Source organism: Gavialis gangeticus, unplaced genomic scaffold (assembly GCF_001723915.1).
Source record: "Gavialis gangeticus isolate Ggan-Ray unplaced genomic scaffold, GavGan_comp1, whole genome shotgun sequence".
Lineage (NCBI taxonomy): Eukaryota > Metazoa > Chordata > Crocodylia > Gavialidae > Gavialis > Gavialis gangeticus.
The window spans coordinates 28831765-28854259 of NW_017728993.1; the positions used below are offsets into that span (position 1 = coordinate 28831765).

Consider the following 22495-nt stretch of genomic DNA (forward strand, 5'->3'; position numbering starts at 1 on the left):
CATGATGTGTTGACTGCAGAATAATTTAGCCTAGATTATCCCAAACCCTGAAGGACTGGCTCTTCCATTGGGATATCTGTGTTTGGAGTATGCTGGGGAAATAAAAAGAAGACCAGTAAATAATTTCAGCCTAACCACTTGATGAACTAAATGTATTATCTTTTTCATCTTATAAAGCTGAAATATGAAACATTCAATTACTGCATAGCCTAGACTCTGAGAATTGCTGTTTTTTAGCAAAATGGAAGTAGGAGGGACATAAGTGTGGTAGAGCTATAATAGGATTAATCTATAGTTACTCTCTTGTAGCGCATTAACTGATTTATTATTGTTTCTGATGTTCTATCAGGGCTTGACAGTGGCTATTATCTATGAGTAGTGAGGACGGTTTGGATAAGCCCTTTGTTCAGTGCACTGGTTTCTACCAGAACACTAGCTATAGGGGTCCAACGTCCAAGGATTTGTGTTGATTCACTGACTTCTGCCTTTTTTCAGTGCTATAGTAATGGATCCGCTTGTTGTCATAGTTGTTTTCAGCCTGTCATTATAAGTGATGTTTGTGTTTGTGTAAGTAACAGCAGGAGAGTTCCCTATTGACTGTCTAATATATAAAGCACTGCAAACCAAGCCTTAATGATTACTTATCATTCAATCCTTTTCTACTCTTTATTGTGCTTGATTCCTGGGTATTAATTAGGTAATTTAAAAAAAGTTTAATGTCTACCTATGTAACACTTTGGCCATTGACAGACATTACACTTTTACTGGTATAAGTGATCGGAAACTGGCCTATACCCGTCACAGAACAGAAGTTCAGCACACGTAGACTGATTTAAAAATGGTAGAACCCTGTCTAAGATTTCTTTCTTCCCCCCATCTCCTGGGGGGAATGTGTGTTGTGTGTTCACTACCAATCTAAACTACTCCATTTAAAGAAAACCATGTAGCTTAGATTGATTCTGCCTCAGGCTTTGTGAATGTCTATACCTAGCCTTGGACTTCATACTGGTGCAACATTTCTATGCAAAGGAAGAGAAAGTGTATATACCTTGCAAGCTGCAATCTATTGGAAGTTAAAAGTCCTTGTATATTATAACAAAAGTGCCCCCAGAATAGTTGGTAAACATTTGCTCTTAAAAATTATAGGACTTAAAATAATTTTCTTAGTTCCTTTGTTCCATGTACTAAATGCATCTTCTCTCTGTATAAAAATAATATATTTCTTCTATCACTTATTTTTCCAGTAAATAGGAGCACAAAAAGTATCTGGAGTGGAGTGGGTGATCAGTTTTATTCTCTTTGGAAAAGTACTGGATACGGTTACTAGTAGCTAACTGTGCACTATATCTAATTGATGTCTGGACTTAATTTCTTCATATCCAAAATACAAGCCTGGTATCTGTAACAATTTATCTGATGTTATTACTGAAGTCTCTGTACTATTTTGGTTATCTCACATTGTGGTTTGTCTACTTGTAGAATATAGAATACCCTTCTTTAAAGGTGACCAGAACTGAGCCCAGTTATTTTGCACATGGCCTCAACGCTGGTGAATCCCTTCCCTAGTGCTAGAAAGATTGGTTCTAAAATATCCAATACCTTTATTTATGCTTTTCCAACTAAGGAGAAAACCAAGAAATAGAAATGAATAAAACAGCAGACTCAGCAGATCTTATCTTGGTGCTTTTTCCCTGTGTTTTCATTTGCACTTCTATTTCCATGCAATATTTCATTTTTTTTGCATCTATCACAGCTTGCTTCTGCCAGAAGTTCAAAGCCAGCTGATTTCATAAAAGCAGGACAGTATTGACTGATCTATAATATTGTTTCTCCTCTTTTTTTGACCAATCCTCGATGCACATTTCCAATTTTGAAAAGCATTTCATGAATCACTGGGCAGTTTGAAAAATCTATAGCATGAGCTCATTACCATGCTGGCTGGTGCATATTACCTATTGGTTGTGTTTGCAATGTAAAACTGGTTCCAACCGGCCCTTTCTTCCTAGAAAAAATGTTAAAATTTCATATATGCATAAATAATAAAATATATGTGGAAGTGATACCAATGTGATGGATTGTATTTATTATGTTTCTTGGACTGCCTCTCTGCCTATTAATCCATACAGTCCCCCCCACTGTACTCTAGTGCCCTAGTGCCTTCAAATAGCCACACTTTTTTAATCAAGTTGTCAGAAAAAGGTTTTTTTCTTCCCTCCTGAAATGTGGAATTCCCAATTGCCCTGCAAATTTTCACTGACCTGAGGCCCAGGACAGGCAGTATTCTTTTTTATAGTACTGACAGGCTTAAGGTATGAGATCGCAAGAACCCATAAAACTAGAAATGGGAGGTTTGTACTCTTGGCATGAGGTCCTAGCCCCAGTCAACTCAATAAGGAATGTAGGATTGATCTCAGTGGGGCCTTTACCTCCAGAGAGGGAAGAATTACAGCTTTAATATAACTTGCTTCTGGCCCTCAAAAGGTGCAAAACAGCAAACTTCTAAAAATATATTCTGGATTTTTGGATATATATTAATTACCTTGTTTGTAATATATTTTTCCTCATTCTCAGCCACAAATAACCATAGTAAGTAAGGCATCTATATGAAAAACAGTCTTGGGACAATTTTTAAAAACTACTAGTACTATTACTAGCACTATTTCTACAAGTCCATGGCCTATAGAGAATGCATGGTAGAACTATATAAAGCTGTGTACAGCCCTCCTGCAGGTTGCCTTAGCGATCTCCCCTACTACTGATTATTTTGTACCACACCAGACACCTTCCTTTCTGATCCTCCGTCTCTTGTGTACTTAACTACAGTTTTCTTGCCACCCTTCAAAACTGGGCGCAGAGCAGTCAGAATTACTCTCCAACATCACAATCAACAATGCTTATTATTTTAAAGCAACAGAGCCACTTTGGTATCAAAGAGCATCACTGACAGTCACAAAATAATTAAAGATTTAAGGTTAAAGCATTAAGGACATGGAGGGAAGCATGAGCAGCTGTGGCATCTGTGCAGCGGTGATTTGGGGATGTCAGCAGACACAAACAGAATGTCTCCAGGGGACTGGGGAAGGGATGGAGTAGGCTGCATGATCATAAGTGGCATTTGCTGCACTTACATGCTCTTGCCATTGCTGCCACAAAGGTATAAGCCAGTGTGTATGATGTCAGTGTCACGGCCTCACTCCATGCACATGTACATGTGCTTCTGAGCACAACATACCAGCATTGCCCAGCCCCCGATCTGCACTCAGCCTGTGTAAGTCAAAGGATTTCAGCTCCAGAGATGCACTGAAGGAGGAGAAGAAAGTAAAAAGGCTCTCCAACTAGTGAGCAGCCCCTGTGGCCTTTGGAATGCCAGGTAGGTAACAAATATAAACAGTAGTGAAGCCATTCAGTCCAAGCAGCTAATCAAAAGTTAATTTAGGGATCAGAGAAAGATCTCTGGCATTCCAAGTCTGCTACCAGTCTTGAGAAGTTTGCTTTTGTCTGTGCCACTGCTACCTTCATGTATTTTTCACTCCCATCTGTTTTCTTTTGACATTTTCCTCCCCTATACTCCCTGCAACTGCTGCATGCAGGTCAAACCCTTGTGCAGTTCTTTACATGTCTTTCAGATACCACCTGGGGTTAAAGTAAAATTGAAGGAGGTAAGAAAGCAGCGTACCCAGCTTCCTTCTCTGCTAAAGCAGCAGGAAATCTCCTCACCTCATTCAGGTACTGCTTAGCCATAGCTCTTCTTTCTCTCCTATGGTGAGAGCTCACACTACTGTTTCAACTTTAACCCCATAGATACCATAGTGATGGGGGCTATATATAAATACACAAGGAGAATCCCAGCCAGAGGAAAGTATCTAGGGATACAAAAAAAAAACAAAACAAAAAAAAATCAATATAGATGACACTGGTCTCAAGTCTTCAACTGACATAGACTGTGGTGAAGCGCGTCATCCAAAAGCAGCAAACAAGATTGTTGATTGATAGGACACAGTTGCTGCAATGCTTCATGTAAACAGAGCACCAAGGCAGAATTTTGAATACGTAGTTGGAAATCCATTTCAGTATCCCTGGCATTTTAAAAAGAAATTATGGCTATATGATTCACTTTTCATTGAATCAGTCAAGTCCAATGAACTTTAAAATATGCTTTATTGACTTGTTTCCAAGTTGATGAAGTGTTCATGAATTCAGTCTGTATTCTTCTACTTCTTGTAAGTGTAATTATTATATATCATATGAATGAGTATACACTCACGCACATGTAAACACAAATACACACTTGTAAATATGAAAACCCACAAAGTTGAAACTACTAATTTATGGGAACTTAAAATGAAATTAAACAGCTGGGCTGTTTTCCAGTTGCCTTATAAAGTTCCCATGCTTACACATAAAAACCTCTGTAGAATTTACATTTCACTCCTCTATTTATTTCACTATGTATTTGACTGCCAAGAATAATGTCCATGACCATCATGGCAATCTAATTAAATACCAGAGAATCAGAAAATTGGACATTATTCAAGGCAAGCTCAGCATTAAATTGGAAAATCTAACCTGCCTACTTTATCAATAGATTTAGCAACCAGCCCCAACTACCCAAAAAAACATAAGCTTAATGAATTTGGTCAGACATACTGTGTAACAGATGTCTAACATACAGCCTTGAGCCTAAATCACAAATATGATACTTCAGTTTGGCATGGCAAAATATTTTAGAGGAGCAGTGTCAGTCACCAGAAACCTGCTTGCTGATAGTTGAGAAACAGCACTGTAAAATGCATGAGCTGCCTTTTGTAGTCTATTGCAGGAAGCCTTGGAGAGCCACAGATAATTTGCTTTCAATGATTCATCAAGTTGGCCCTTTGTTTCACTAATTTGAGTGTCAAGTGCAACCGCATAATAAAGAATTACCAAGACCTGATAAGATTCTTTTTATACTGCTTCTCCTGTCTTAACAACTGGTACTATTCAACCTAAACCACAAATTGAATAAATAGCAACTATGCCTGCAATACCAACAACCTTCTTTCAAATGATAAAGCATGTTTACTGCCCTATCCACTGATGTGGCATACATTGTTTCTGCTAATAATTTCTACTTTCTTAAAAGGCATTAGATGCTGCATGCTGTGCCATAGCTATGGATGGTATTTGTTCCACTGATACTCTACCAATGAGTTAGTAAATATGAAAAATGGATTTCAGTGACAATTCCAGCCTTGAGAAAGATGCTATTTGTGATCATGGCTGAGTTAACTTGCTGATCATTTTCTCCTTAATGTAATCTTTAATATTATATTGCTATAGGTTAGATGTGAAGCCATAGATTAAAACTATTATTTTTGATGACTAGTTCCAAGAGAAATAGGTTCATAATTAAGATATACATTATTTTGCAAAAATGCTATGCTGTCATTTTAATAACGTCGTAAGAAACCAACCTTACAATGGGCTGCTTTCAAGGGGCACATACATAAATGTGGAATACCCAGAGCAAGAAATGCATGTAATTTAAGTGGCTTTATTAAAGTTTTCACAATTGACCTATGCACCATTAATACAGTAAAACCAAAGGAAGAGATAAGGAAAGACTCCAGAGGACTGCTTATCAAACAAGAGTGGAAAGATGGGGGGGTTTTGTCCAGCTCCCAGAAAGATGGCATTAGAGGCAAGACTACAAGAAACTACAGGTCTGCTTTGAAATGACAGCAGCACGTTTAAACGAGGGAGCAGAGGAGAGTAAGCATTACAGGGGAAGCACCGGGCTCTGAAGAGCCCAGTAAAAACAGTCTGAGGCAGGGAGGGTGTTACGTTTTTTGACAAAAAGAAAAAAACAAACCCCCTGAATATAATTTAGATGAAAGACTGTTGCCTGAAAACCACAAGCCTCACAAAATCCAGTCCATGCTTGGAGAGTGATGAATTTTCCACTAGGACAAACAGAAATCACGGAAGGTGGAGACTGTGCCTTGGTGCTAAAAGCCGGATTAAACAAAAAAGAAAGCCAAGCTGGTGTCACATAAGGCTGGGGGGAGTTGTGAGAGCCAACGCGGACCAGGCGCCGGCAGCTGTAGAAAGCCCCTCTCTCTCCCGTTTCGCTTCAAGATGGGGGAAGGCGCCCCCCCGCCCGCAGGGCGCAGCAGGACCCGACGGCGCACACAACTTCACTTCTGCAGCCCCTGAAGCCGCCTCTGGGCTGGCGGCGGCGAGGAGGAGGAGGAGGGAAGCCGAGTCGTTTAGGACCCAGCAGGCAGTGGCAGGCGGCAGCCGTGTGTCTCGCTCAGACTAAGAGGGTCCAGTTTTAATTCCGTCTCTAATCTCCGCCTCAGACAGACGGCCGCGCTCGCCCGCGGCCCGCGCGCCCGCCATGGGGAGCCGCGGCGGAGAAGCGGCCCCGGCGGCGCGAGCTTGAGGGCTGGCGACACCCGCGAGCGCGAGATGAAGACCCTGGTGGTGAGTGAGTGAGTGAGGGCGGGAGGGGGGGAGCCGGCCCGGGCGCACGTCCCAGCCCAGCCCGCTCGCGCCGGGCGGCCGCGGAGGGGGAGCAACTTTGCCCCCGCTTTGCCGGTCCTCGCGCCGCCCCGGGGCGTGGGGGTGTCCGCGGGGCAGGGGAGCCCGCTCCTCGGCGCGGGGGGCTCCCCTGGCCGGGTCCCAGCGCGGTGTGTCCCCCTTGCAGCGCCACGGGCTGGCGGTGTGCTTGGCGCTCACCACCATGTGCACCAGCGTCCTGCTCGTGTACAGCAGCATCGGCGGCGGCGGCGGCCAGAAGGAGCCGGGCCAGCGGCGGCAGCAGGTGGCGGTGGCGGCCTCGGGCCGGCCGGAGAAGCTGCAGCAGCAGCAGCTGGAGCTGGGCAGTGGCCCGCGGCGCCCGGCGCTGCCGGCGGGGACGGGGCTCCTCGATGGCTACATCAGCGTCCTGGCCCACAAGGTGAGTCCCGGCCCGGGGCGGTGACGGGGAGGCTGGCAGGTGTTTCACCGCTGCCTCGGCTGCTCCTCCTCTGCTCTGCTTCCGTGCCAAACTCAGCAGCTCAGTATCTGGGCACGGCTTTTCCAGACAAACGCCTCTGTGTCTTGGGGCGGTTGGAGCCAAGGGTGCTTGTTTGTTCTCCCGGCCCCTAGCAGGGGCAGCAAGTGGGCGCAGAGAAATAGGCTTGGGTCTTGCCTTTTGTTCGGGAACGTGCTCATGTCAGGTCAAAGAAATGGGCTCAAACTCAGAGCAGAAAGTAATCTGTGGTGTCTCCGGGAGGGCTGAGAAAGCCCTGTCCTCCTGCGCTGGAGAGCATCTCCTTTGCTGAAGTTGTGAGACCAGCATCTCCATCCCAAAAAGGCACTTCTGGGGCACTGCTTTCATTTCATACCTTGTTGCCCTTTCACCTCAGCGGCATTGAAGTTGCTCGTTAACCTCAGGTGCATCCCTTATCTTGAGATGAGCAGATGTAATCCCATGGTGGTCTACCTGGTAGCCTGGTTCCCCAGGTTTTCAATCTCCAGTGCCCTTTAGCTAGGGGTGAACAGAATGAGGGATCCGTTATTTCAGATGGTCACGTGTGAACATCCCTCGCAAAGGACGGACATTGATGCCAAACATCTGAGGGGGGTAGGAGGGTAGACACTGGCCTCTAGGCTCTTGTTTGGAAACCAAACAGTTTAGAATAAGAAATCTGAATGCTACGCTATGACCAGTGACAAGTTATTGGGCTCAATACAGCTGGTTTCACGTGCCTGTCACAGACAGGTGGTCTAATGGTCCCTTCTGGCCTTACACTTTGTGAATGTTTGAAAGGCAGGACTGTGTTGCTCATCACAAAGGAGCATGGATCCTAGTGGCCCTCATTCAGAGAGGGCTGGACGTGGCCCTCGTATAACAGCATCAGCGTCAGTGGGCGCCAGAGGGAGCAGAGCCAGCAGCAGCAGCAGCAGGTGAAGTGGTAGCCTCTGGAAGTGTGGAGAATCAGTAGCTGGATAGTTTACTGCTTCCACTTCCTCATGGATGTCTCCATCTCTCCTGTAGATATGGCAGGTATTTGTGTTTTCTTATAGCTAAGTAAGTCTTTCTGTTTGACTTGACTGCAGCAGGTGAAATAAACAGGGTTGATTTGGGAACAGCTTTAAGTGACCACGGTCTTTGTAAATAGTAATATTAAAGTGGTAGGCCGGGTCTGAGCAAGCCCTGATCCCCATCACTGGTTCTTCTGACCCAGCAATATTTCTAATACTGGACAGTAACGCCAGAACCAAAACTGCACATCGCTTTTCAGACTCAGTATTATACTGTATTTGGATAACAGCTGCTCCTCTGGTTTGCTGATAATGCATCTCAAAACCTAAAGATACTTTCTGTTCAGGAGTTTCATTGCAGTAAGTAGCAGCTCTGGCCTTCACTGAAGTTGTATTAACTTTTCCAGGTAACTTCCATGACACCAGCATGTCCCTGCCTCCATCTTCTCCATGCCCCATGAAGCAATGGAGAGCTATGCCATGAAATCTGTGAGACCTTTGCTCTGCACAGAGGGAGGGATACCACTGTGATCTGGCCATTTTATTATTACAATTTATATGGAGTTACATGGGTTTAAATACACAGATGACATCATGTTTATCTTCTCTCATTTTTTGGGCGAGGGAACAATGGTGTAGGTAGGTAAGCAAGGATGGGGAGACTATTGATGTTGAGAGCAAGTTAGAAGGAAAGATTGTTAGAAAGAAAGACAGGATGCTGTGGATAGGATACAAGAGGCTGTTCTAAGCATAGAAGGCAACCTGAGGGACAGTAGAAAAGTCCAGAGTGCAAGAGAAGGAAATTAGGGAGATGAAAGGAGTGGAAGAGACCATGAAAGGAGAATTGACAGCACGACAACAGAGGGGGTAAAATTATGTAGGGTTGAGGATGAGAAGCTCAGATATGATGCTGTAAAAGACAGAGCACCATTAATGAGACTGAATGAGTGTATACAATGGTGAGAGGTTTGAAACAATGAGAAAGAAGGTGATGTTTCAGATAGACTGGCTAGCAAATTTCCACAATGTATTTTCCTTAATTTTCCATATGGAGTCTGGATACCCCATTATAAATGCTTGAACTGAAGTATATACATGTTTTTTATGTATGTTGTGTTCAGCAGGCAATGCTGCATAACAATTGGGCAATAAGAGACAAAAAGATAGAAACCAGTTTTAAATCTGGAAGCTAAAATATTTTGATATTGTGTTTCTGTCTCGCATGTTTTGGTTTACTGCGAGAACTGAGTTTGTTGTTTGTATAGTGCCTATGCGTGACTTGCTTTATGATGTATATACATATCCATGTACAGAGGCTATATAAATACTAAGTTTATTAATAAGAATCAGAAAAGAATTATATTGGCACATGCAGAGGTTGTTTTGGCATTTCTCTTCAGCGATAAACATTGAAAATTATCCAGCCTAGTAAAATGTGATACACTATGTGTCATCAATAGCAGTAGTGGTCCAGTGCTTGGCAGGCTACAGGTACTGAAACAAATTGTCTTATTCTTGAAGATAGTATTTTCCTGGAAGTCAAGACTTGAATATTGTTAAACAGAATGTCACTGTTTTAAATATCACCTGCACTACCTCCCTCTTCCTTTTTATATGCAGTATGAATTGTGGTCCTAGGTCTGCTAACAAGATGAGCGCACACAGCTCATATTATACCTAACTTTTCTCATTTATCTCATTTTTCTCATTTACCAAATTGAGGTGATTTTTGCGAAAAACTCTTATCACTTATCCTTTGCTTCTTATCCTTCGCTGTTCAGTTTTTTGCAAACCAACTCAATTTTCTTCATTCAGCCAGCAGATGTTAGAACCAATGTTCTCAGCTTCAGCAGCCTCCTGTACTTCAGAAGTGGCAAAATATATTTTACTGAACTGAACTAAAAAAAAAATTATATATATAAAAGGTCTGAATGGTTCCCAGCATTTTCTGTGTAGTATCCTAGATCTCCAACAGTTGAAAATCTTTACTATTTAATGACTATGAAATGTGTAGGTGGTCTCACGTTAGTTCCCAGTGGCTAGATGTACATACTGTAGAAATATAATCACGATCTATCCAAAACCCACAGATTGTTAAAAGTTGCTGCTGAGAGGTCAAGGACCGAGGGGACACAGAGAATAGTACTTGCTCTTTCTCCTCTTAGAAGCTGCCACTTCAGAGCAAAACTGAGACACGTTGACAAGCTAGCACAGGGAAGCTTGCACTGTCTCTGTAAATGCAGTATCCTTTCTATGGTAAGAAAGAAAACAGTCTCCCATGTTATCTAACCAGTAGCTTTTATGACTTCTTTCTGTGTAATCCTGCATCCCTACTTTTAATGGAAGTCAACCACTTTTTCAGAAGCAGGAACAAGCTTTGTCAGTCTGTCTGTCTAGTCATCAAACAAAGGGATGTAATATTTTTTTACTCATTTATTCAAGTGAAAAGCACAATGTTAGCAATAAATTACAGTGCTAATGTTTTACAAGCAATTACTGCATAGAGATAGGAGAGAAGCAATAAAAACTAAGTCTAGCAGTATTATGGAACTTTCAAGAAATAAATATTTAACCATCTTATTCTGAAATGAATGTGAGAACATGCCTCTGGATAGTGGTAAGGATCCTTTACCCGAGTGTTGACTCAACAGTTGATACCATAAATAAAGTGTGAGAATTTTGTCACAGATATAATTGAAAAACATCTCAAGCCATCAAAGACTTTGCTTGGTGTTGGTCTACTCTTTAAAAAAAAATCTTGCATATAAAATGTCTCCATGCTTTGGCCCAAGTCTGGGCCCTTTCAGAGAACATTATGACCAGTATGATCATTTTAATGGATCATAATAATAAAACGTCAGAGAACAGTACAGTTAATCAAGTGCTTGAAGAGGAATCATTCTGCAAATAGTTCTATAGCTCCATAATCCCTCAGATATAAGGACTTGTCTAGGATATAATTACTTTATGTAAATAAGAGAAACTTTTTTCAAGGACAGGGAGAAAAAAGTTACTTTACCCTAACCCCTTATATTTACTTAGTGCCATAAGTGTTAGATAGAACATCTGAAATTCCTAATTAAATAGGAAACAACAATTTGGCCTGAATGGCTCTTGTGACCATCAGATTAAACATTCGTGGCTGAAAAACTTAATTCAAATGTGGTAATGGAGAGAAAGGGAATTTGTTTTAGGAATTTGGTTTATTCCATTTTTTAAAATCACAAGATAATGGGTTGTCAAAATAGAATATCTCTTTTTCTTTTCAGGAGAGGTCAAGCCTCCTGGGATAGGGCATATGCTGAAGTGAGCTGTCAACAGATTTCACAGATCAGCCTAGGAGCAGAGGGTTTGTTATGCAGTGTTTTGATGGAACCTTTGTTATGTAATAGATCCACAAGGGGGAGACTTTATTCTAGAATAACCTTGTTGGGGGAGTCTTTGTTGTGACAAGTCTCAGCAGGGTGTAGTTTGGTAACAGAGTAGGAACTGGACTTGTTTTATGGCAGTGCCTCCGTGTTTGAAGATATACAATTAATCTTTGCTTCTAAAAGCTCATAGATTCAGTAAAATAGTCATAAAAAGTTAATAGATTAAAAAGTGGAAAAAATTGTAATATTTTGACCAAACTTTTGAGGGGAAGAAAAAGGCAAAATTCAGCAACACAGTGAATTACATTGAGTGAATATATTTATATGCATGTGCATTAATTTTAGAGAATTACAATCATCTGAATGTTTGCAATATTGCATTTGCTTTTGAGCTACCATAGCAGTCACTTATTTCTCAGTTTAACAAATCATAAAACTAGTTTATGGCATTTTGATTATCCTTATTTTAAGTTTTTATCAGCACCTTTGTGCAGTGAGTGATAACATTCAGTCTGCATTACAGAGGATGCAACAGAGAGCGAAAATGGTACTTAGCACTGTTTTCCAGCTTGCTGGCACCTTTGCAAACAGCCGGCAGTCCGGGCTTGGCACTGTTTCCATCTGTAAGCTCTTGAAGTGCTTTATACATGTCTGTTGCTAACTCTGCCTGTATCAGTCAACTCAGAATACTGTGCATTTATTATTTTCTTTTTTTCTTTTTTTCTTTTTCTTTTTAAAGAAAAGGGCCAGATTCTCTCTAATTGTGCTCCTTAATTGAACAAAATTTCCATGGACTTGGTAGTTGGCTTCAATAGGAATGACAGAATTGGACAGAGAAGTAAAAGGTAGAGGAGAATATTTTACAGCTATCTGTGTTATATAAGCTTTTATAAAATAAGAATGATCTAAGATCAAATTCAGCTGACTCTGGACAAAGGTCAGGGCTTGTTAGTTAAATGACAAAAGGAGTCAGCAAAAAGAAGTGCAGCTATTATTCAGTGCCCAAATTTATTGGATATTTGAAGGTGTTTGCCGTCTGGCCTTATTTTGTACCCAAGATACAGAATTATTCTACATAAACTCTTGCCATTTGATATGTAATAGCGTACACACAAATAAAGGAGCACTGATAACAGCCTGGTTACTGTGGAAATAGAGCACATGGGCAAGTCCTTCGCTGATGTAAAGTGTCAGAGGTGGAGCTGGCAGTTTACAGCAGCTGTGAGTCCATTCCCAGATGGTGAGACACAATCAGAACTTAGAGGAGTGTATGTGGCATAGATCACTTTTTCCTCTGTCCTGAAATTTATCTATATGTGGGATTTTAACAACTGAAGTGTGTTTTTAATTATTTACTAAATGTTTCTACACATTTTGTATGTTTTTTCCTCCTCTTTTAGGAACCCAAATGAGAAGAGGTTAGTTTGGACTTTTTTTCTAAGCCTGTCAATTGAGTTCAGGAAAGTTATAAATGATGGGATAGGTGTTTGGACCAACTGCTAATGCTAATAGCATGTTAATACAGTTTGATACAGTTGACTGTAGTTAATTTGCATTGCAGTTAAACCTGCAAGATTAAAGGAGCGGCAGTGCACCCTACTTCTGTCATGAATTGGGTAGGTCCCCATTATGAATCTTTGTTGAAAGACCCAAAATGTAAACTGGACTTCTTGTAAGGGGCCCAGTCATGCTTCTCTTGACTACTGTGGAAACAAGCCTTTGCTGTGATAGATACTAATTTTTGTCAACATCTTCTCAATACAATTCCTTAAGTTTTGCCTTTTAATCTGAAACATGAGTGTAAATTGTGAGGTGTTAAGACCTATTGACATGTCTGGAAACCTATAGAGCACTTGGATACAGATGGTTTTCTTTTATCACTGACCCTCTGTACTAGTCCAACCTGCCTTGCCCAGTAAAGCACTCTGTGAAATACCTTGATGCAGAGGTAGTATTGATTATTAAGAAACTCAGTGCATTAATTTAACTTCTAATTAGGACAATTATGATCAAATCAGTGGCGGTTCAGTGCTGATATAAGCTGATGTGACAGCACAAAAGCCACTTTCAAGGTGAGACAAAGCACCAGACTGCCTCACTTCATCCCTAAGCAATGTGTCTCCATTAGTCATTACTGTTTTGTTCTGTTAATGCTAAATGCCTTAAGACCAAGTAAATTACTGAAGCTTCCTATTAGCTGGAAAAGCAAATATTTTCAGTTCAGAAAGTCCTACTAAGAGTTATCAGATTATCCTTAAAAATCTCCAAATGGCTGCACAATGCAGTTGTAAAATAAGATCCAGATTTTCCCTTGGGATCCTAAATGGCAAATCTTATTTCTCTTTCATGAGTTCAGAGACTTGCAGCAGAACTGATGTGGTTCTTTTGGGAAGGAGTTGGGTAGGATTCTGATGGGCCGTACAAAGCGTACGTGCAGCATGGAGTTCAGCTATGTGAGAACCATCCCCTTGCCAACACGGAAGTAGTGAAGTGGACCAAGGCTGGAGGTGCTTTTGCAATGCACCACAGGAGCTTCTAAGGACTTGTTAAAGTCTCTAACAGATGTGAAAATCCTCCCTCGCTCCTCCTTTCTGCTCAAAGGCATGGTTCCTCTGTCCCAGAGGTTGGGGCTAGACTGAGCTGGGGATGGGGATGACAGCAGCACTGATAGACAGGGCTTCCCTTTTCCTCACATCTGCTCTGGGCAGGGTGGGGGGAACTATTCTGCCACCATGCTAGTGCCACTGACCGCTTCCCAAGCTGAGCCTAGCCCAGCTGGATCTGGAGTTTCCTTGTCCTACAGAAGTGAAGAAAATAGCAGCAGTAGGCAGGGAAGTTGGAGAGGGAGGGGATGCAGGTGGGAAGAGGAGGAAAGGGATCCATCTCTGAGCAGGAAGGGGGGATTTTCACCTGCTTTAGGAACTTACAGTCTGCCCTTGCTAGTGCGGGTGGAGGAGACTGGGAGCGGGGGGTGCAGCCACCCCTTGCTGCTCCTGCATCCCCCTTTGGGAAATCCTGTATCCACTCTTGCTTGGCTGTATTCTGGAAGAGAGGTGTTGTCCTTGTGGTGGGCCAGTAGGGGGCACTCCTGCATTGAGCCATCCACTTCACTGTGCCCGACCACCTTCCAGGCTCTGAATGCCTCCCTGGGGGCACCTCACGTCTGGCCGACCCCCTTCCTGGAGCACACCCACTAGCCTGGAGGTAACACTGCCACCACCCAGGGATGGGCTTGATTCTGGCACTGCACACCCTGGGAAACACAGGCCTAGTAGCCCTCGAGAGTACTTGATTCACTTCAAGAACTTGGGTTGCTTCCCTCAGTTGGAAGCACAAGTATTGGTCTCCCTTAGTCAGCCGAACCAAGGGGACCCCAAGGCATAACGTAGACCCACCCCCAATAAGTCTCCCACGCTAGGTACAAAGGAGAACGTTATTGGTTACAAGGGGTAGGTTTGGAATAGGGTACAGAGTAGAGCAATATCAGAGAAATCCCATAGAGCAAACTGGCATGGCTGGGTAACCTTTGATCACCCATCTGAGTTACTGCAAGCTATATATCTAGTTGGAGCTCAGGTAGCTTACTCACAAGTATCATCCCGAGGCAGGTGGAGATTCCCTCTGGAGGTGGGCAGTTCCTTGATCATGAATCTTGAGAGAGAGAGCAAGTTTCAGATGGTCCAGCTCTTCTCTCTCTCTGAGTCTTCCTCATGGCTGCTGCCCCCTCCTCCTGGGCAGTCCTTAACTTATGTAGCCCTTATGACCTCATTTACCTGGTCCAATGGAAGCCAGCACCTGTTTGCTGTCAGCTAACCAATTTGAAATGCATCACTAGTTGCTGGGCAGACTGGCAGTTCCTAGCTCTCCAGGGAGCCCAAGCCCCTCACCCAGGTATGTGATGCCAGTCACATAGGCAGAGGGAGCAGATTTCCCCCCTCCCTCAGGAATGTATCCAGCTCAGGTTACCTAAAGAGAGAAGGTAAGGTGTGTACCTTCTGCAAGGCCCATCTTAATCAAATTGTCACAGAGCAGTTTTTGGGGAGAAACGGAGGTGGCCTTCTGCCACAGTCCTAAATGTATAAGGGATGTGCAAGCTATGTATTGAATGTAATCAAATACTGGATTCTTAAAGGACTGCTGTCCATTTTAGTTTTTGGTGAAGTTAGATAATTTTTAAAAGTGATGGGAAGTAGTTACAGAACATACATACTAACTAGACTTAAACATTCCTCTTGGGTGTTTCAATTTCAAACAGTGGCACAGTGTTAGTACATGAGAGCCATCTGGCAAAGCTTCATTGTCTGAGATAGGAGGACAGAGAAGAGTAAATCCACAGTATAAGGAGCAAACAAGAAGCACAGGTTAGTTTAAAAATACCAGATAGTAATCTAACATCTTGTTAGTGACATAGGTTTGGAATTTATAAAAACATGATTTATACTTAAATGTAACCCTTTAAAATACTCTTGGAATTGTACTAAAAATCCCACTGCAGAAGAGAGAGTTTGTTATGAAAGAGCAAGAAAAATGAGAAGATAATGACTCTCAGTGAGCATTCCATATATTTTGAATATGTCCTGCTTTTTTTTTTCTGGTACTGCCAAATGTTCCAGCAAATAATATCATGTTTGCAATTTAGTATATTATTAACATCCTTCTACATTTTTAGGTCTTTAAAACTCAAGGAAGTAATATATACATTTCATATTGTTAGTATTAAATGTGAATATATCTTTCTCTCTGCTATGGGAGGACAGCAATACATAGAATAGATATAACAATGCTCAGTAGAATATCAGTCCCCAATAGTTTTCTCTAAGGAAAAACTCAACAGGGAAAGTCTGTGCAAAACCACACTTCAATATCAGATACTGTATATAGGAAACTTAAGGTAAAACTGCTGTCCTTTGAAAACTGATCACTGAAAAATAAACCGGTAGAAAAAGACAAGGTGCTCTGGAGACTGCATTTATCACTAAGAACATGGTTCTTTCCATGCCCCCATCTAAGATAAAACCTTTTCTCCTGGTTTTGAGGCTCAGAGGGGCAAGCTTCTTCTGTAGTTACATGGGTTACATTCAGGCTCATTACACTTCTGAATGTTTTTTCTTGCATTCCTTTTTCTATGGATGAGCCCTGTAACACTTGCAATGAAATGCACCCTCATGCTGTGCACAAAATATAAGAAGCATATGAGGAGGCACATAATCAGGCCCCCTACCAGGACAGTTGGCTGTGGCCATTTGTATTTGACAAAGTCTCTCCATACTCATTTGAAGAATTTGAGCCACTAAGCACTGATCCTGTGACATCCCCTTAACTTGTCTTTGGCAGGCCAGAGGAACCACCCTACTTATCAAACTGTTCAGGACCACAGAACATAAAGGTTAGTAGGAATCAGGTGCGACCACACACAGTGACCTCTTGCCGGCTCCACTGCAGTGATTAGGAGACCCGTGGGCCTCTGTGTAACACTGCCACTGCTTTCTCGGTTCACCCACCTGTGCCTGGATATTTGTGGGATACCTCTCTCGGAAAAGTAAAACTCTTCAGACATTTATATCAGTATTTTGGTAATTGTTTTCTGTCCAAATACATTTTAACAAGAAGGTTCTTTGGTTGTCTGCCTATGTCCTGAGACCAACACGGCTACAACCTACACCCTTTTAACAAGAAAACATTTTATAATTCCCTTTCATCCCCTGAGGATTCCTTTAGGCGCATGTGAAATCTTTCAGTGATGTGGTTAGTTCCAGTACTTTTGAGTGGGGTTGTCCAGTTTCTTCTTTTAGCTTTGCAGCATTTACTTTATACCAGTGACACTCAATCTTCAGGCCCAGTGGCATAGGGTTGGTCTGCAGGCCAGATTGGGGCCTGTACCTACCCCCCCACATCCCGGGGTTAGGCCCTGGGGACCCCCTCTGCCTTTGGCACCTAATCTAGCACACATGGCCATGCTATCTATCCCAGATGGCTCCTCACAGATCCAGAAATTTGGCAGCAGGGGAGATGTGCCATTTCTCTCCCACCACCAAATTTTCAGACCTCTGGGCTAACGACAGACATTCCGCGCACATAAACCAGTTTCCAAATGGCCAAAACTGGTTTGAGACGAACCTGGTTGAATGTAGTATCAGACTTAACTGATTTGGCTCAAACCAGTTTATGCAATGTTTGTCCCAGACCCCTTCCTGGTTTAAGTTAAATGAGACTCCCTCAGCATCCTGGCATGCTCTCTGGGCTGGGCAGGGCAGGGCTCTCTGCTCCAGCCACAGGGCTGACCTCACTCCTCTGCTCTCTAGCCAGAGCAGGGACCAGACCTAGCAGAGACACCAATCGGCATGGCCCGGTTAAGGAAACATGGGCAGGGAGAGGGTTAGTTATTCCCTCCTTCCCCTCTTTCTCCACCACAGCCAGGGTCTGCCTGTCAGCCAGAGGGGAGAGGGAAGGGGCCTGTAGCAGTGGCCTGGGAGCTGGCAGACCCTGGCTTCAGGGAAGGAGTGGAGGGAGGAATTAACCCTTCTCCCTGCCTCCTTCACCTTAACAGGGCCATGCTGGGTTGGTTGTTCCGCAGGGTGGGGTAGGGGACTCTGGTCCATCCTGGTCCCCCTCCTCCTCCTCCTCCCAGGGTGGGGAGAGGCACTCTGTGTGGTGCTGGATGGGTACTCTTCCTCCTCCTCCCCTTCCCCCCTGCCACCGTGTATGGCCCCAGAGCAGGAGGCAGCAAAGGGAGGTTCTGTTCCATACTGGGGGGATCTCTTCCCCTCTTCCTCCTCCCTCAGAAGGGCAGCAGGAGAATGGGACTCAGCTGGGCAGGGTGTGGGTGTGAGGATGGGGGATGTAGGGACCCCCACATACTCCCCCCATGGTGTGCAGCCCTTGCTGCCTGGCAGCAGCAGCAGGCAGGGAGGTCAGGGCGCTCGTGCCTGGTGCAGGCGCAGCTCCAGCCAGTGCTGCATGGGGAGAGGGAGTGGAGCTCGGCCTATCACGGGGGCTCTCCTCCCCGCATCTGCAGCTGCACCACTCGCAGTGGGGGAAGCTTCGCACTGGAGCCTGCTGCCTCCTCTGCTCGTTGCTGCACAGGTCCCTGCACTCTGCCTGGAGTGGAGGGAGCCCCGCCCCCTGCTTCCACATGGAGTCCAGCGTGAGGCTTCCTGGCTACGAGTGCGGAGCTGCAGGTCTGCAGCTTGGAGCCCCAGGGATAGAAGTGGCCAGGCAGGCTGTGCGGGGCTGCACTCCTTGCCCCCAGTGCAATGCTGTCTGCCTTTATTGCAGGGGATCCGCACCACACACCTGCAGCTCCACACTCAGAGAGGAGAAACCCCACACTGGACTCCACAGGGAAGCAGGGGGTGGGGTTTCCTCCACTCCAAGCAGAGTGTAGGGACCTGCATAGCAGGGAGCAGGGGAAGCAGCTGGCTCCAGTATGGGGCCTCCCTCGTTGTGAGTGCTGGAGCTGCAGGCATGGGAGTGGAGCCCTGGTGATAGGGCAGGCTCCGCTCCCTCCCCCCATGCAGCACGGGCTGGAGCCGCGCCTGTGCTGTGCACGAGAGCCCTGACCTCTCTGCCTGCTGCTGCTTTCAATTTTTTTTAGGCTATTGTTTTTGAAAATCTGGCTACATATTCTCATTATTGCTAGATGTATGAATGGGCCACTTCATTTGCCAAGTTTTACAATACTTTTTGGGGGTCCTTACTATACATTACATAGTCAAATGCATACTTATCCCTTATTTGATTTGATTATCTCTTCTTTTGTAAAGTATGCAGTTGCATTTAAAAAAAAATAGAGCTACTTTCCTGGCTGCACCCATGTCTGCCTTGCACTTCTGCAGCAGCAAAAAGCAGCTGTAAAGCTGCCTTCAGGGACAGCTGAGGCTGCTTTCTCATGCACTCCAAGTAGCTGCTATATATATCACAGGAGAGCACTAGTAGTGGAAGTAGAGTATCAGGGCCAGCAATTCTGCTACTCTGCCTAATGTCCTTGCAGCACAGCCGTCCCTCTGGGGCTGTAGTAGTAGGTGTAATGTAGAATAGTCCATATATTAATCTAATTTATGTCTGGGGGCATTTTGACCCCTGGGGAATTGAGTGATGCCTCAAAATCATCTTTTGCTCCCAAACTTGGCATAGCTGGGCATTTTACTTTAAGTGTGTTGGACCCTGCTGGTGTCTCATTGAAGACAATGGCACAATATCCTTCAGCTTCAATAGAAGCAGCAGTAAGCCCTCGATCCTGCCATCACCCTTCTCACAAAGCTCCCACTGATGTCAGAGTTGAATGATAATAGATTTTGGTTCTAGGTCTTTGCTTTTGGCTGTACTCCCTCTTCCTCTTTCATCAATTACAAAGTGTATTTAGATAGTAGGTTAGCAGGTTAACTCTGCTAAGTATCCTGAGATGCAAGTTGCATGAAACAAAGTTACCTTCTATAAAAATCCAGCTAATGGACACCTAACCTTTTATTCTTTTCCTCCTCCTGTTTTTTTAAGTGAAAAGGCTATGCCTTTTTCAATCTAGAGAGAGAGATCACATCTGAGATGAAAACAGATCTGCCAGGCTTCATATTGATACAGAGTACAGTAAAGTTGTTGAGTTAAGAGCACCTTAGAAATGGGATTTATGATAAAAACATTGACAAAGCCCTAATACGTTGAGTGGTGCTCTCAGACGCATATAGAATAGTGATGGATGAAAAGGAGACTCAGTTCATTTTAAAAGTTTCAGAGCTGATTTGTTATAATTATGCCTCTCCATAAATTTTTGTCATGGTGTTGTGAAGATGGGATATCATATTTGTATTTTATAAAAAGTGATAAATATTGTTTAAAAAAGGCTCACTTCTGAACTTTCTGATATGATGATTATCTTGGAGAGTCTGTAACAGATGGGAAAAGATGATTAATGTTACTTGAAAGTTGGATTTGAGCAAAGCTGTGTTGATAGAATTGCAGAAGTCCTTGACAAAAACTTTTTTAAATTGTTGAGTGCATTGCTTATAGAAAATGCATGAAAACCTAGTGACTGATAGCTGGTAGTAAATTAGGAACAGCTGTAACAGAGCTAAATGTAAGGGAGGACTTTCATCATGTACTGTAGCCAAAACTGTGTTTCCATCTACTCTCAAATGTGGATGACAAGGGTTGTATGTGTCTTTCTTTTCTGTTATTAGAAGGGTTTTTTCAGGGTGCAGTCTGTGCAAAGAAATGTAAAAGTAACACTTTGTAGAAATAAACATTGTAATTTATCTCTTTGTTTCCCTTGGACAAATAAACAGATCTGTGAATGTTCTTGTTTTATACTCCATGCTTTATCATCAGTGAGAGTACTGAAAATTGCATTACACTGTGCTTATTAAAATTGTGCTTCTGTATAGTAATGCACATAAGACATCATAGTGCCTTAAGCATAAAGTTAAGCTTCTTTTTCAAGCATGTTGGTATGGCAGGAGTATTAATCTACTGTCAGAGCCTGGTTAGACATGGCCTTGGTCTAAGCAGGATCTAAGTGCAAAGAAATTAAAAAAAAAATCAACCTTACCAATATTCATGCTTTAGCATATTTGTACAGAGCAAAGAATAAAGAGGAAAGCTCTTAAACATACATTCTTCTGTAAGAAGATTGAACTTGGGATGTTGCCATATTTAGCAACAACACAATTTTCTTTATGTTTATACTTTTAAAAGCTGAAGATGGGGTTGACAAAAAATGTTGAAAACTTTAAATCCATGAAAATGAGATGTACACTTGGAGACAGCTTCTTGAAAAGAGGACAGGGAAATCATAACACAATCTACTTTTCCTAATTAAAATTCCATAGAGTTGTCTACAGTGTGTTCATGTTTTATTACATCAGTAATTACTCTTAGATTTTCTTTTCAAATTACAACATTAAGTCACAAAGAAAGAATGTGCTGTAGTTACAGCATATTTAGACAAAGCAAGGCAAGACTTCAAATATTCTCACAACATTTAACTGCATGAAAGGAACAGTGAAGTTGGGAGCCAAAGTCAAATTAACAGTTGAGGATTAAAGCTCAGTTTCTAGAAACAACAGGACATAATTCAATGATATTAAGGGGCTGCTGTGTTGTGCTGATAGGTATTAGTGGTTTAGATTTTGTCTGTGAATGGCCTTCCTTGTTCTGGTTAATGATTTTAATGTTATCTGAATAGAAATTTGGGTTTGTTTTTTGTTTTTTTTAAATCAACTTGATGCATTAGTGTACAGCTCATATAATTATATCTTTTTATGCCATTTGCACACACAAATGTAATCACAGAATTGGAAAAGATAATTGTTAAATGTGATGATACAGTTTTGAAGTTAAATGCTGTGTTTTTTATGATTGACAAAAGATGCTGTACACTTGTTCAGTAGATTTTAGCTTTCTGAAAAATTATTTTTCCAAAATGTCAAAGCCAGTTAATCTCCAAATTTCAAGTAAACAAAATCTGAAAAAATAACTGAAGAATCCTAAATTTTCTCCTTTCCTCTTGGATATTTTTGGTTTGCACAGATAAAAATCCACTTGACTTTCTGAAACAATAGCTCTTTAAAAATATTTGCACTTGCATATCATCTTGCTTCTGATGCTCTCAAGACTGCTTTAGGTATATTAAGAAATAAAGCCTCACCACATTTCTTTACAGTACATTCCCATTGCATATGGGAATTCTGAAGCATAAAATGATGAGAGCCAGACTTTTTGATGCCCTGCAAGGAATCTAAGATCAGGAGTTTTAGAAGCCTTAAAGTGATTTAGGAGCACAATTCCCAGTGAAAGTCTGTGGGATTTATGATCCTAAATCAGTCAGGATTAGGACACAGATAGCTGAGCTTTATCATCTCTAATTTAAGAATGCACCTAGAATCCAGAACAGTAGTTTTCTTTTAAATTATTGGGGTTGTAATTTCCAAGTGCTCTGTGCCTTGGGAGGAAATGCAGCTGGAGCTAGAGCCTCACCTCACAGTAACGGAGGGGCAAGGGAAGAGGGACAGAGGCTGCAGAGGACAGGTAAAGCGGGGAGCCAGGCAGCTGCTGTGGTTTGACTCTGGCCCCAACCCAGGTTCAGGGCCAGAGTAAAATCCACAGCACCCCCCTGCCTCCTT

At 42.8% G+C, this 22495-nt stretch overlaps 1 protein-coding gene across 1 annotated transcript in view; it reads left to right on the forward strand.

The window, feature by feature from the left end:
• Positions 1 to 5509: 5509 nt before the first annotated feature.
• The window catches only part of ST6GALNAC5 (ST6 N-acetylgalactosaminide alpha-2,6-sialyltransferase 5), a 144110-nt gene continuing 127124 nt past the window's right edge, over positions 5510 to 22495 (forward strand). The window contains exons 1-2 of the mRNA XM_019501469.1: positions 5510 to 6465; positions 6689 to 6940. Of these exons, the coding sequence (XP_019357014.1) occupies positions 6451 to 6465; positions 6689 to 6940 (267 nt within the window). The 5' untranslated portion in view covers positions 5510 to 6450. The remainder of the gene's footprint in view (positions 6466 to 6688; positions 6941 to 22495) is intronic.